Source organism: Lissotriton vulgaris, chromosome 1_2 (genome assembly GCF_964263255.1).
Source record: "Lissotriton vulgaris chromosome 1_2, aLisVul1.2, whole genome shotgun sequence".
NCBI classification, from domain to species: Eukaryota; Metazoa; Chordata; class Amphibia; order Caudata; family Salamandridae; genus Lissotriton; species Lissotriton vulgaris.
In genome coordinates, this window is record NC_141686.1 from 108,008,369 (window position 1) to 108,023,219 (window position 14,851).

A 14,851-nucleotide genomic window follows, 5' to 3' on the forward strand; every position below is an offset into this window, starting at 1 on the left:
TTCCTTTCATCATAGAGAGCTTTGGTGAACCAAGGAGCTGATGGGGTGGGTCTTTTCCTTTTGCTTTGGAGTGGAGCAATATTGTCGATTTCTACTGCAAGGATTGAGAGGCAAAGGAGAGTGAGATCGTTGACATCCGTATTGGGGTCTAGACTAGGAAGTGAACGCATAGCAGAATCACATAGAGTCTCAAGATCAATGTTTTTTGTGTTGCGGAACCATGTAGAGGCTCTTTTAGGTTGGCCGAGATTTAAAATGTGAGAGAGGTGAAAACAGAAGGGAATGTGAAAACCGAAAGCTTACTCTCCTCCATGTCATGGACAATATGACGGGATATTAGTGATTGCTCCTCTTTCTGGGCCTTACAATTGTTAAGAGAGACATAGCGAGAGAATGGAAAGCAACAGCCCCCTCCCTGATGGTATTGAAGCAGAGCATGGACCACTGCATGGGAATGGAAATCACTGTATGTAAAACAAGGGGCTGCCCCCCCCAAACAAGATTTGGAAATGATGGGCTGATTATCAGGGTATATAATTAGAGTCAGGCCACACACTACACACTCGTTGCTGGATGAAGAAGTTAGAGAGTATAATGTAGATGGGGGGATTAGGACGGTCGAGGTTGAGGGGGAGCTGAACAAAACATCTCTATCTATATTTGAAGGAAGGGAGGCGGTGGGTGGGGAGGGATTGATGCGTTCTATATCTAGCGCCGGGAAGCCCGCATGTGGGTAGTAGCTGTGCGCTCTACAAATACTCAATAATAATAATGCATATGTCATATATGTGCTATATGTATCACTTGTGGCCATCATAGTACACATTGTTATAGGCCATGTTGCCCTTCTTGTTCCTTGTATCATGCAAAACTCAATAAAATACGTTCAACAAAAAAACAAGGGTCTGTTCTCGATTTGATCAATAACTAAAATGGCACCTACACACAGAATCAATCATAAATGACTGACTGCATTTTTTTTTACACAAATAGTGTTATCTGCACCACAAGGCACATGGGACTGATGCTCAAATAACTTTTTTCGAATTATGAACATTTTTAAAAGTCATTTTAATGGGGAGAATAAGATTCTGCTTTGATTCCATCACACCCGCTGTCCCCGCCCTCTGCTTCCGTCCCTGGTTGGGTTTCGTTTCTTCAGTCTGCTGTAAGAAGACGAGGAAGGGCGAGGAAAACTATGCGTCCAACTGAGAAAGACACAATAGAGATAATCAGAAGCCAGAGAGAGGTAGTCAGAGGCACGCGTGACCTTCAAACGGAGAGGGGAGGGAGAGGGAGTGTGTGAACGGTATCCGACCAGTCTCCCATGAGTGAGGTACTCACATCAGCTGTAGTGCGACCGGCTCGCGCCTGCCAAACCACAGGTAGTCCTAGCCCCGCCCTAGGATTGATTGTCACGCACCAGGAAGCCAAGATTCACTCTCTGCGGCAGCTCTAGGAGTGAGTGACACGCACCGGCACCCAGGCGGCACTTTACGTGCACCAACTCTGGGAGAGACAGATATCCACTGATAATCTATAAACTCACGGGACCAGTTCCGAGAGTGACTGGTGCACAGAAATCCGGGAGATCCACCCTACACAAGCTACAGGAGTGACCCACACTCTGAGTGCGGGACTCTGTAACCCAGGCACCGAGGAGCTCTGAAATGCCAGGCTGCGAGCACTGACGACCTCAGCCACGCCCTGTCACAAATACTGCTCGACTGACAGCCTTAAATACCGAAACCCAGAGGTGCTCCTCATCACCTGGTAGTCGCTTTGGGAGTACAAGGCGCTGTATAAGAGTTTCGTCTTCAGTGATTCATCCTCGCCATGTGGGAGAAGAGCACTGAGTCTGAGCAGCCCTTCATGTCCGACCCGGCCATCTCATCGTTCCTGACCCAGGTGTTGTGTGAGCGCGGCGGGGGGATGGCCGTGTCGGAGATACCGCAGCACCTGCCCCTGCCCCCGGCGCACATCGCAAGCATCCTCCGGGAGGAGGCCTCCCGCTTCCTGCTGCTGGAGCAGGCCGGCCTTGTGCTGGCGCTGTCCGCCATTCGTATCTGCTCGAGGGAACGGTGTCCGGGCCAGGACTGCGCCCGTCTGCACCTCTGTCGCTTCTTCGCCCTGGGCCGGTGCACGCGCAAGAGGTACGTGCGCGCGCTGGAGATGGAGTGAAAGTGACAAATTATGAAGGACGGGGTGGGAGTCTGGACGCTAGAAGAGGTGCAGAGATTCAAGGCGGGTGCTGACAAAGGCGACTGAATGTTGCAAACCGATGAAGGAGAGGCTTGTAATACATATGAGATAGAGGCATGAAGGGAGAGACATTGACTCCTGGCAATGACTTGGCCTGAGCAGAGGTCAGGTGAGACTGAAGCCAAGTGGAAGAGGGCAGGTGCACACACAAGATGGCGGCATAGGAACAGGGGCTTAGCTTAGCCAGTGAGATTCAGGGGTGTCATTCTTACATTTCTCTACTAATAAAGTATTAGGGTTGGAGGGGAGAGATGACTAAGGTTTAGAATAGGTTGTTTCCATGAGGACCAGGGGCAGTACTAATTTGCATTAGGTGGGCCTCTGACTAAAGTGCCACATTGGACAAAAAACAATGGGTCAGAATGCTACAGCAGTGATTGTCACTGGTTAGACAATTTACAAAGAAACATTCAAGAAGAGGGGAGGTTTTTAGGGTTCAGGGCGGGGGAGGGTGTTGGGGTAGTTTTAATGGCTCGGTTTGGTGGGAGTTTTTTAGGGATGGGGAGGTTTTAGGGCTCAAGGCTGGGGAGATATGGGTAGTTTTTGTAGTTGGGGGCAGGGTTTTAGGACTCAGGGCACTGGAAGGGGTTCGGGTAGTTTTAGGGACAGTGCGTGGTGGGAGGGAGGGGGGCAGGGTAGTGTATGTTAAGGGTCAGGGTATTAGGCCTCAGGGCAGGCTGAGGGAAAGGGGTAGTTTCAGGACTGATTTTGGGACTCATAGCAGGGGGGCTGGTAGGAGGCATGTAATTTAGGGCGGGGGTCGAGGGGCCGGAGTAGTGGTGCTGTTAGCCACCCATTCCCCCTTACCATTCATGCCTTTACAATGAAATTGCATGTTAAAGGCATGCGTGGTAAAGGAATGCATGGTTAAGACACATTTGTCGTTCGGGCTGTGTGGTCGAGGCATGCGTGGTTTAGCCATGTACCCTATTGTCAAGGATCCATCCCATCACTTTTTAGCTGTTTGCCAGTAGTATGCCTGGATACTTGAGACTGGCAAAGCCTTCCAAGCCTACTTCCGCCGATGTTTGTGGATTCCAAAAAGTAGTACATCTGTACCCATCCAAGGGGTACTTCTGAGAGTGCAGATTTACTACTTGTTTGGTAAACGGGTCATTATGTATATGGGAGATCCCAATGTAAAAGATGAACAGGTTAAAACCTCATAGTGAAATGAGAACAACAAGAAAAAACAACAGACATAGACTCAACCCAGCCCCCATATCCAACTACCAAACCAAGAATGCATTTGAGGAGTGTAACACCCAGTAGGTAATTTGTAAAAAACCTAAGTGCTGGAGCTCTCGTCAGGAGGCAGCTTGCACCAGCCCATTTCGCCTGTTAGTGCCTCTTAAAACAGAACCAACTACTAACCATGAAAGTGGGGCAAGGATGTGGCGTAGTGTCCAGAGACCCTGCCTTTGGGACTGGGGAACCAGGTTTGCATCTCAGCGTAGACTCAACATCCTGTGATTCTGGGCAAATCACTTAATCTCCTTGTGCCTACCATAAATGTCCTAACTGGAGCTCATGACTAGCGTCAGTGTTGATAATTAAGTGCTTGTGCTGAGCACCCGAAGTCACCGGCTGAAATTAAGCACTAGTCACCCCACAAACCATAATAGAAGCTAGATTCTTGATCACCCTTCCTGGGCCTAGTAGTTCTCTCTGGGAATTTATGACTAGGTCACGTGGAAGACAACGGCTTGGAATCTCTGTCCTGGAAACACTTATTTTAAATGTATTTTCCCTCCACACACTCTTCTTCATTTCTGATACAAGAATACTTGATGGTAGAGTTTTCAAATTGTTGCATGTCGGCAGGGCTCCATGTTTCTAGTCCTCACCTTTTATAAATCATTTAATCAATGACTGACCACCCCCATGTATTAAGCCACTAACAGAGGAAGGCGCACAGGCAAATTAATAGGGTGAGCCATCGGTCGAGCTTCGCTCTAAGAATCCAACCAGTGCACAAGTGAAGCTGAGCCATGAACACGTTTGGCATATATATCATGCAGCAAACATAATATAAAAATGTGATGCAATCTCTCCAAAATTTTAAATAATGTATTTTTTTAACATGTTGAAGTATTTCACCTTAGTAGATCAGGTTATATAACTGCATAGACAGAAATGTATTAAAAGTAATCATTTTAGAAACGTTCCTGGCTTGCACCTCAATGACAATTCCATCAGTGAACTAAGAGGCAAGTCAGTAGTCATGTAAATTCTAAACATGCCAAGAACTTAATTACAGATAGAGCAACCTTACAGTCTATTAAATTAAATGTAAGAGGTGCTTGTACAGAGCACATTCTGAACTCAAGTATTTAAAAGTGCACTCATGTGTGATAATGAAGAAGGTAGGCTCAGTGAAATAAGATATATGCCTAGGATCACACAGTTTGGACAGGCTGGGACGCCCTTATTGATTCCAGGTTATCTGGTTTCACAGGTGGAAATTCAGCAACCTGATGGGATATTTCTGCTTTTGTCTGTCTGTATCTCTCCAGTTTACATCAAAGGTCACTGTTTTTTTTTTCCGTACTCGGCTCATGATAAGAAAAACCAACATAGAGATAGCAGACCTGACTCAGTGTGTCCAGATCCAACTATCAAGCCAAGAAGACATAGAAGTACGTTGTTGGAGGCTCGGAGTACATGTACGAGAGAAAAGAAAATGTGCAAATTAGCCAAATGAAGCGCGGTTCACTGAAGGAATATCAATGTAAAAAATATAGATGAAAAAATATGAAATGCAAAAATATCGATTCCCTATACTTGAACAGTACAAAAATATTGAAAAATCAAATAACAATGTAAATCATATAGTTGTACAAAATATCCATATATATATATATATATATATATATATATATATATATATATATATATATATATATATATATATCCAACGTAAGTTTGCCTTGCAGCAAGAAAACCCACGCAGAGGAGTGCTTCAAAAGCTTTAATTTCTCGAACCAGCCAAAATTCATCTCATGGGCAAAAGTTCCTGTCCTAACGCGTTTCAAAGCCCGGAGGCTTCTTCGTCAGAGGAAGTCTGTATTCAAACTGATTGCTTCGCTTCGGCCCCATTAACTGCATGCTTCTATGATAACCACGTGACTTGCGCAGGTGAAGTCTTAACTGGGCATGCTGGGACTCGCAGTTTGCATTATAGCGAAAATAAAATTAAATCCATGTGGATGCAGTTCCAGATACAGTCTTTTTCTTTTAAAAGTCAAATCCAAGTGGACTGGGATGAAAGCGCCGGTTTGTTTTCATTTACCTCCCCAGAGGTTCGAGAAATTAAAGCTTTTGAAGCACTCCTCTGCGTGGGTTTTCTTGCTGCAAGGCAAACTTACGTTGGATTTTAACTCGGCAGCCTGGCCGAGAAGAAAACCCTGCCATGAACTTTGGAGCTAAAGGTCACTGAATTACGGACCCCTAAGCGCAGTGGGAGGTAAATGAAAACAAACCGGCGCTTTCATCCCAGTCCACTTGGATTTGACTTTTAAAAGAAAAAGACTGTATCTGGAACTGCATCCACATGGATTTAATTTTATTTTCGCTATAATGCAAACTGCGAGTCCCAGCATGCCCAGTTAAGACTTCACCTGCGCAAGTCACGTGGTTATCATAGAAGCATGCAGTTAATGGGGCCGAAGCGAAGCAATCAGTTTGAATACAGACTTCCTCTGACGAAGAAGCCTCCGGGCTTTGAAACGCGTTAGGACAGGAACTTTTGCCCATGAGATGAATTTTGGCTGGTTCGAGAAATTAAAGCTTTTGAAGCACTCCTCTGCGTGGGTTTTCTTGCTGCAAGGCAAACTTACGTTGGATATATATATATATATATATATATATATACATTGTTAAATAATAAAATTAATATAAAACCTTAAGTAGATGTAATATAAATGTTAACAAATGTTATAATACACTTAATTAAAAAAGGTAAACTCACATAGATAATAATTAATATATATATTTACTTTAAAACAATAAACTATTTTATTTATGTTATAATTTTTAAATTATATACACATTTACAAATAAACATATATATATATATGTACAATAACATAAAATCTAATAAAAAACATTCTATTATAAATTAGAGCATTAAACTGTTTAAAAATCTTCAAACTTAAATTTTCTACTCCCGTGAGTGCAACCGTAGGGAATGTGTTGTATAGCGGAGGGGTAACAATTTCTATTCCCACTCCATTGAGTGCAACAGAAGGAAAAGTGCTGGATAGCAGAGGGGTAAACATTACTATTCTCACTCCATTGAGTATAACGATAGGGAAAGTGTTGGATTGCAAAGGGGTTCAAATTACTATTCCCACTCCAATGAGTGCAACAGTAGGAAAGCTGTTGGATAGCAGAGGGGTAAAATTACTATTCCCACTCCAGTGAGTGCAACAGTTGGGAAAGTCTTGGATAGCGGAGGAGTAAAAATTACTATTTCCATTCTAGTGAATGCAACTGTAGGGAAAATGTCGGATAGCGAAGGGGTAAAAATTACTATTCCCACTCCAGCGAGTGCAACAGTAGGGAAAGTGGTGGATTGTGGAGGGATAGCCATTATTTTCCTCACTTCAAAATTAAAAACAAATAAAATATGAACAACAAAAATATTTAAAAAAACGAAATAAATAAAAAAATATATAAATATGTAAAAAATTAAAATACAGATATATTTAATATAAAACATGTTTTAAAAAACATAGTGTTAAATACATATGACAAATACCTACAAGTATTATAATAAATAAAATAAAAAATAAGTTTCAAAGAAATACATATTTTTAATTAGAAATTATTTTGAAACAAAAGCATTAATTATTACATAAATTTACTTTTTCAAATTTCTTACCCTATAACACCACGCAATCCACAACCCACATCTAAATTTTATTGAAAAAAGTACTTCCTTAGTTAACATAATTAATTACCAATTAAAGAAATATTATTAATTCAAAAACTAATTACATTCATAAAAAAGAATTAACTTCCCACACTTTACCCCTAATATCCCCACAACCCACAGCTAAAATAAACTGTAAAAAAATGATTTACACAATAAAAAAACCTATTTTCAATTAATTTAACAACTTATTATGAAGTAAGTACAATTAATGTACTCCCCACACTGTAGCCCTATACAAGTAAAAGCCAAACACAAAAATATAAACAAATACCCTAATAAAATATTAATTAATTAATTAATTAATATTAATGATCAACTAATTATTAATGAATTAAACATATAATACTTTCCAACCTTTACCCCTTTAAACTGCACAACCCGCACCTAACATTAATTGCACACTTTCCATAATAAATTTTCAATCAATTAATTAATATACATTAACAACTAATTCCTAATTAATCAAAAATTACTTCCCACCCTCTACTCCTATAAACCCCACAACCCGCACCTAAATAAAAATTACACATTGCCATAATTAATTACCAATTAGTGAATTAACATGAATTAACAACTAATTAATAATTAATTACAAATAAATTATTTCCCATCCTTAACCCCTATAAACCCCACATTCCGCACCTAAAAAAATTACACAATTACCCTAATTAATTACCAAATAATTAATGAATATTAATTCACAACCAATTATTAATTAATTACAAATAAATTAATTCCCACAATTAACACCATAAAAACGCAATCAAATAAATATGAATAAACAAAAAAAATCATTAATTTATTATAATTAAACTACTACTCAAACCATTCCCCTATTATCCCACAGCTCGCTACAGAAGTAAAAAACGCAAAATTTACTGAATATAAAATTGATCACTACTAAAAATGTAACACATATATTAAAAAACATAAACAGTACTTATACAAAAAACATACAGAACATACATTCAAAATATAAACTAAAATACATAACACTAAATAAAGAATCGATATTTTAAACTACTGTGTTTTTGCAGGCTATATTAATGACTTCTATATTTTTTTAAACAATATTTCTTACCTTAAATTCATTATTCTTGACCACAATATTCTTGCTGTCGATATATCTTTGACTATATTTCCAACTCAATATTTGTGTAAGTTGACATTTCCAACTCGATATTCTGTCTGAATACCATGAGGCACAGCTAGAAGTGAGCATCCTGGGAACCATGGAGGTGGTGTTAAATATCCTATAGTGTGTGTGGACTATTGGAGAGGAAAGGCTTGGACCAGTCCTAGTAAATTTGTAGCGCTGGGCAGAAAGAGGAAATTTGAAAACCAGTGTATTTATTAAGCATTGCTACTGAGCAGTTATAGTGGGGGCCAAGAAAAAGGGAGGTCCCAAAACGCATGTTCACTATTAATTTTATATAGGAAAATTGAACAGCATTATTATAAGAACTGGTGAATGGAATTACACCAAATTTGGCACAAAGCTTAATCTTGGTCAGGAAAGTGTGCTTTTTATGCTTTGATGTAAATCCATACAGTAGTGTTTGAGAAATTAAGGTTTAAAATGTATGTATCTATCACTCTGGAAAGCATCTGGAACTGACAGATCTCGAGATAAGTTTTTATTGGCTGCCACACCACCCATGAAGATGAGATGGCAGCCATTTATGATTCAGGGATTCAGTCCTCTGTCTGAAAATTAGCCATAGTAAACATATAGCTGGCAGGGTAGGGATAACTTGCTCCCCTAGGCCTGGTAAGAGGGACCCCCTAGGGCAAACCACTTTTTATTCAAGCTGGGATCCCGTCAGAATAAAAAAAAGGTTTTATAGAACAAAACCACTAAAATTCACTAGTTATAGTTATCTCAAGTAACTATAACTGATTTCCTAGAGCAACTATAACTCACACACCCACCAGGCACAGTTTCGTCATAAATAATTTCATTGTAAATGTTGCAGTGATATTATCATTGAAGTCATAGAAGATGTCATGAGTATTGTAATATGTGGGGTAATTAGCAGTGCATGGGAAGGGTGCAAGTTATAGTTACCTTAGGGCACAAGTTATAGTTACTTGAGATAACTATAACTATAATTGGTGAATTTCTATGGCTTTTAGAGTTTTAGAGTTAAAAAAGTAATATTGTTACTTAATATTTCACCTAACTATAACATTACTCTAACCTTTGTTTTTTTCAGTGAATTGCTAAGGTTTTTATTACATAAAGTACTCTTTTATTACCATAAGTAAAGTCAACCCCTGTCACGCATGGCCTTCTGCTGTGTGTGGCAGGGGGTCGGCGACAGGGTTTGGTTGTGCACGGTCAGCATTGGCAGCAGGACCTGGCCACAGACCAAGCCCTGCTGCCAACCTTCCCTACAGGCATCCAACACCCCTCTGCATCCAACACCCCTCTGCATCCAACACCCAACACTCTATATATAAAGCTGATCTATCATCTTTCTCCATAAAGTACCAATCATTTTAACCAAATGTATATTTCAATAATGCACATAACGAAATGCTTATTATTATTGATTGCTAAAAATATTTAATAAAGTTTTATTAAACCACATGTCTGTGACTTTCTTTTTCCATAGTTTTTATTATTGCATTTTGGTGGGGGAAAATGTCAAAGTAATTGGTAGATGGTAATGGAGATATATTGTTTTTTCTTTAAAAATGTGAAAGTAAATGGTAGACGGTAATGGAGATATGTTTTTTCTTTAATAAAAAAATAAACATGTCTCTTAGTCTACATTTTAACATTTTACACCCAAAAAATGCAATTATAAAAATAACTACATACAAGCTGTGCATTTTATGAAATAATGCTTCAGACCACATAAAATGCAACCATACACCCACTCCCTAAGTGGCACTACAGTCCCAGCTGTAGAGCAAACACTCCAGTCTGGGTAAATACTTTTAAAATAGATGGTAAGTTCTCCTGGTTTCAATGACTGAGAAGAGGTATACTTTTTTCTAGTGTTGCTGAGAGGCTGCAAAACTCCCTGCAGCCTCCCACAACATTAAACATTTTTTTGGGTGATGACCCTGTCCCACATAGGGACATCATCAAAAATAAAATATATGTAAATAGCCCTCCTAGGGCATTATGGGGTGCTGCTTGAGGAGGAGTAAATAATTTATGCTTATATATTATTCACTTTTTTCAAAAAGTATTTCCTTATTGCCATTTTTAAAACATAGTGTAGTAACTGACTCCACGCAGGTTGGTGATGTTGAGATAGATTTATTGTAAGTAGATGGGAGATTAGTAGTACATCAGTATATAGCCCCACCAGGAGTGTCCAGCTAGGCACTCAGCCCTACTCCAACTGTTCAATCGTCGCCAAATAAATGTAGTAACTGACTCCACGCAGGTTGGTGATGTTGAGATAGATTTATTGTAGATAGATGGGAGATTAGTAGTACATCAGTATATAGCCCCACCAGGAGTGTCCAGCTAGGCACTCAGCCCTACTCCAACTGACAGCTTCATAGAACAACACTCCAAATGACATCACACCAGAGTGTTCTACAGATGGAGTAGTGGGAAATATGCATACACTCAATATACAGGATATTACACATAGTAAGTACATGAATACAGAAAACGTAACTTCAAAATGTAGAGTAAGGTGTCCCAGTGGTGCATTGCCTCTCATCAATAACAGTACCCTGAAATGGGTAACCAACACATCTGTGTTGCCATGAGTGGTGTCACATGCCTTTTAAGTCAACAAAACATAGCATCATGACCAGCAAACAATCAAAATTAGTTTTGTATCATAAGAGGATAAACCCCATCACGCTCAACTCAGTGTCCCTCAGAATTACCATATCGCCCCTGTCTCGGGCTTCAAAATCATAGAGTAGAGTCCGTTGTCTACTTTTCACTGACTATCCCTTCACCCTCCAAGGGCTGAATTTCCCATGAATCATGTCTGTGTGTCATTAGTCTCAGGCGAGTTATTATCTGCATATTTCTCGTACCAGAGAATGCATCAGCATCGTCAGCAGTCAGGTCCCGAATCATGACCCCCAGGCGAGTAAGTCATCTGGCAGTCGGTTGTCTAGGGAACTCTTTTCATAAGGGCACTTTTTTAAAATAATGTATTTTTTTCTGGGTGGGCTTGTCTGACCTGTGGCACCCACTATATTTTTTATAGAGGTTGCAGGGCAGCTCCCTGCAGATCTAGAAAGACAGATAGCCCTCCAGTGACAGAGCCGGAGTCTGGGGATGGATTGGCCAGCGGGAGCATGAGCGGCTCCCGAGGTCCAGACTGTCTCCACCCCGGGTCTGGTCTCTGTGAAAACATAGACCACTCAGAGAATTTAGAGTCAAAACTTCCTATACCTAACCCTATTAGATCTGCGAACGCTGCATCAAACCAGAAGGTACTGGTGAGACAAAACGGGAACTTACCGAATAATGAGGCAACAAGGGTCTTATCCTGGAATATTGCAGGTTTGATCAGTAAACTGGATGATCCTGATTGGGGAACCTTCATTGAAAGTTTTGGAATCTGCATGTTCCAGAAGACCTGGGCAAGAAGTGAGGCTCACAAGTCTGGCTATGCAAGTTTCAGCATTCCCGCAATCTCAGGGGGAAAAGGAAGATTAACAACATGGGTGGGAGTCCATCTGGGCTGCTCAGCAACTCAAATTGACTCAGGGTCCAGTGACATCTTAAGTGTCCTGCTGAGGTTTGCCACAAAACCCCCTGTTGTTTTAATTAATGTATATTCACGACCAACTTCTAAGGGCAGTGAATCTAATACAGTGGAAGAGCTAACTAGTTTTCTAGGCTCTATTGACACTAACCAGATGATCATAGTTGGTGGGGACTTCAACTGTCAGTTCGAGCCATTAGAGGGGTTATCCCCTGACAGTTTACTTGATAAGGATCACTTCTTAGAAATCCCAGAATCAAGATGTCCTCAAAGAAAAAAATATACCCCCTTGGTGATCCAGATGAGTTGTCTCTCACTAAGGCATTCTCTTCGAGCTTGCAATGGGAGATCCTCATTTGAATCATCAAATAGTTATACATTTTACAGCAAAAATCGTGGGTTCATATCAGATTACATCTTTATTAATACTCATTTCTGGGATAGAATGTTGGACTTCAAAATAATCCCCCGCCATGATAGTGACTGTTAGGAAGGCGATCCTAGGGGGAGGCAGAAGTTGTCTGGCCGACCACCCCGAGACCCACCTCTTCTTCTGGAGTTGGCCGAGCGCGATCGAGAGGCCTCCTGGCGAGGTTCCTCTCCTAGAATCGTACAGCCGAGCAATCACACCACTACAAATGGACACCACACAAGGATAGATTCTTAGAGTTTTTATCAGCAATCAAGGCAGGTTCTTTCAGCAATATGTACAAACGGATCGAGGGATCCTTAATGTCTCGGTAACCGGGGGAATAGGGTAGCGGGCCAGTCTTAGTACCAGCCTGGCACAGGGGTACCCTACACTCAGCTCTCGGTCCTCGAGCTGGGGGGATTCCGCAAGGTCGAGCCGCGACGTCGTCAACAGGGCTCCTAGATAGTTCAGTGGGGTTGGGCAGCGGCAGCGGCAGCGCCAGCAGGCTCCGAAGGTGGTCCAGCGAGGTCGGGCCGTGGCAGCGCCAGCAGGGCTCCGAAGATGGATTAGCGAGGTCGGGCCGCGGCTGCGCCAGCAGGGCTCCGAAGATGGTTTAGCGAGGTCGGGCCACGGCAGCGCCAGCAGGGCTCCGAAGAGGGGTTCAGTGAGGTCGGGCCGCGGTAGCGCCAGCAGGGCTCCAAAGAGCGGTGCAGTGAGGTTGGGCAGCGGCAGCGCCAGCAGGGCTTCGAGGTTTCAGGGTTCAAAGTAACGAGTTCTTCTCAGGGTCAGCCGCGATTCCACCTGCAGGGCTCTCGACTCCAGGATACAACTCCTGACCCAGTCCAGAGCTGCCCCAGATATACGTCTGGAGTCCTTTGATGTCTGGACCCTCGCGCCTGGGGGGTCAGAGGGGCCGGGATGAGAGTGTCCAGACACCCCACAGGGGAGTGGAGCCAGCGCCCAGGGAGGCCGGAGGGCGATCGAAACCAGGCGTCCGAGGACGGCTGGAGGGCCATCAAAACTCTCCTCCTCCTTGATCCGTCAAGTGGCCGTTTTACCACCTGGTCGGATCTTGGTGCCTCGATGTCGGGGCTCCGCTAGGACCGCGGTCGCGGTTGGGCCGAGGCCACGGAGCCGGACGTGGAGGGTCCAAGATGGAGTCAGGGCCTGAGCTGGTGGCCCGGGATAGGGGTCGGACCAGCAGAGAGGGGCGAGTAGGTCGCCGTGTTCCGGAGGGGGAGAGCCGGGGGTCGCCAGGAGCGGCGGCTCTCGTGAAGGTTGGAGGGGGGTAGCTTCAGGCCGGAGGACAGGGGTTGATGTCGTCCAGGGCCTGCCATGTGGGAGGAGCGGGACCACGCCACGAGGCCGGGTCCAACAGTGACCATTCTGCATTAGTAGTAGAACTACAAGCTCTTAGCACGGGTGGTCTGCCCTCTATAGATAACCCCACCGATTCCAGGGTGGTGACCTCGAATTGCAGGTCCAGCTGTCCAGGTTACAAGAGAGCAAGGAAGCGTTGGTTGGCTCAGATATGCAGGAACCTGGGCAATAGGCGCTGCCTCGAAGTCTTTAGGATATTGAAAACTGACTCGAGCATCCCAATAGTGTATTCGGTCGCAGGCTTTTTGCTCTCAATGTGGTGCACTAGAAGGGTCTACCTGACTTCTAGAAATGAACTATTGACTACTCTGCCCTGTAGGCTCATTCTCAGCATAATTGCTTTTTATAGCCGTAATGTTTTTAATTAAATAATTTCTGTTTTTATTTGTCATCTTTTTTAGCTAATTTATATATTTATTGCACTGCGCACTTACAACAAATCTCCCGCAAAGTTTCGCCTACCCTTATAGCCAAAATCTCATTGTATTGTCTAACAGGAAATTATGCTCCCACCAAGTACCGGGTTTTATCTTTTCTTTTATATTCAAGATAGTCAGCATACGTATTTTATTTTGTCATGTAAATGTTCACTGTGTGTATCCTATTTCCTTGTTATGTAAATGTATATCTTGTGCTGCACTTTTTAGGTCATTCTGACCGAAATAAAGTCTTCGGGCACCACACAGCTTTATAGTTCTAGAGGCTGCGGGGTGAGTCGCAGGGTCCCGCGCCCTCAGGCTCTCTGCCCTCGCAGAGACCTGTATTTTAGTTTGGTGTCCCTGTGTTTCTAGTTGGGGGATTCAGGGGGAGCCCCAGGTACCCTGCAGCCCTGCCAACTCCCCTGCTTGCACCCATCGTGGGGTGGAAGCCAGTCAATGCATTTCTTCTCCTACTGGTTGGGAGCAGCTTTGTGCTCCTGTCCGGGGAAATAAATGGTGTCCTGAGGGGTTGGGGACCCCAGGACACCATCACTGAACTCGCTCTGGGGGATTGTATGGTTCAGGGAGGGGGCACGCTCTCCCCCTCTTTATTTAAAGTAGGACCCCAGGCTGTTGGGTCAACAGGGCCTTTCCTGGCTTGCAGAGCAGGGCTGTGTGCCGCACCCCTTGATTTAAATTATTGGCCCAGGAGATGGGGTTAGCCAGGGCCTCTTGTAGGCAT

At 43.0% G+C, this 14,851-nt stretch overlaps 1 protein-coding gene across 1 annotated transcript in view; it reads left to right on the top strand.

The window, feature by feature from the left end:
- The first annotated feature begins 1,274 nt into the window (after positions 1-1,274).
- LOC147734642 (protein mono-ADP-ribosyltransferase PARP12-like) overlaps positions 1,275-14,851 on the top strand; it is a 335,778-nt gene continuing 322,201 nt past the window's right edge. The window contains exon 1 of the mRNA XM_086952938.1: positions 1,275-2,153. Within this exon, the coding sequence (XP_086809064.1) occupies positions 1,837-2,153 (317 nt within the window). The 5' untranslated portion in view covers positions 1,275-1,836. The remainder of the gene's footprint in view (positions 2,154-14,851) is intronic.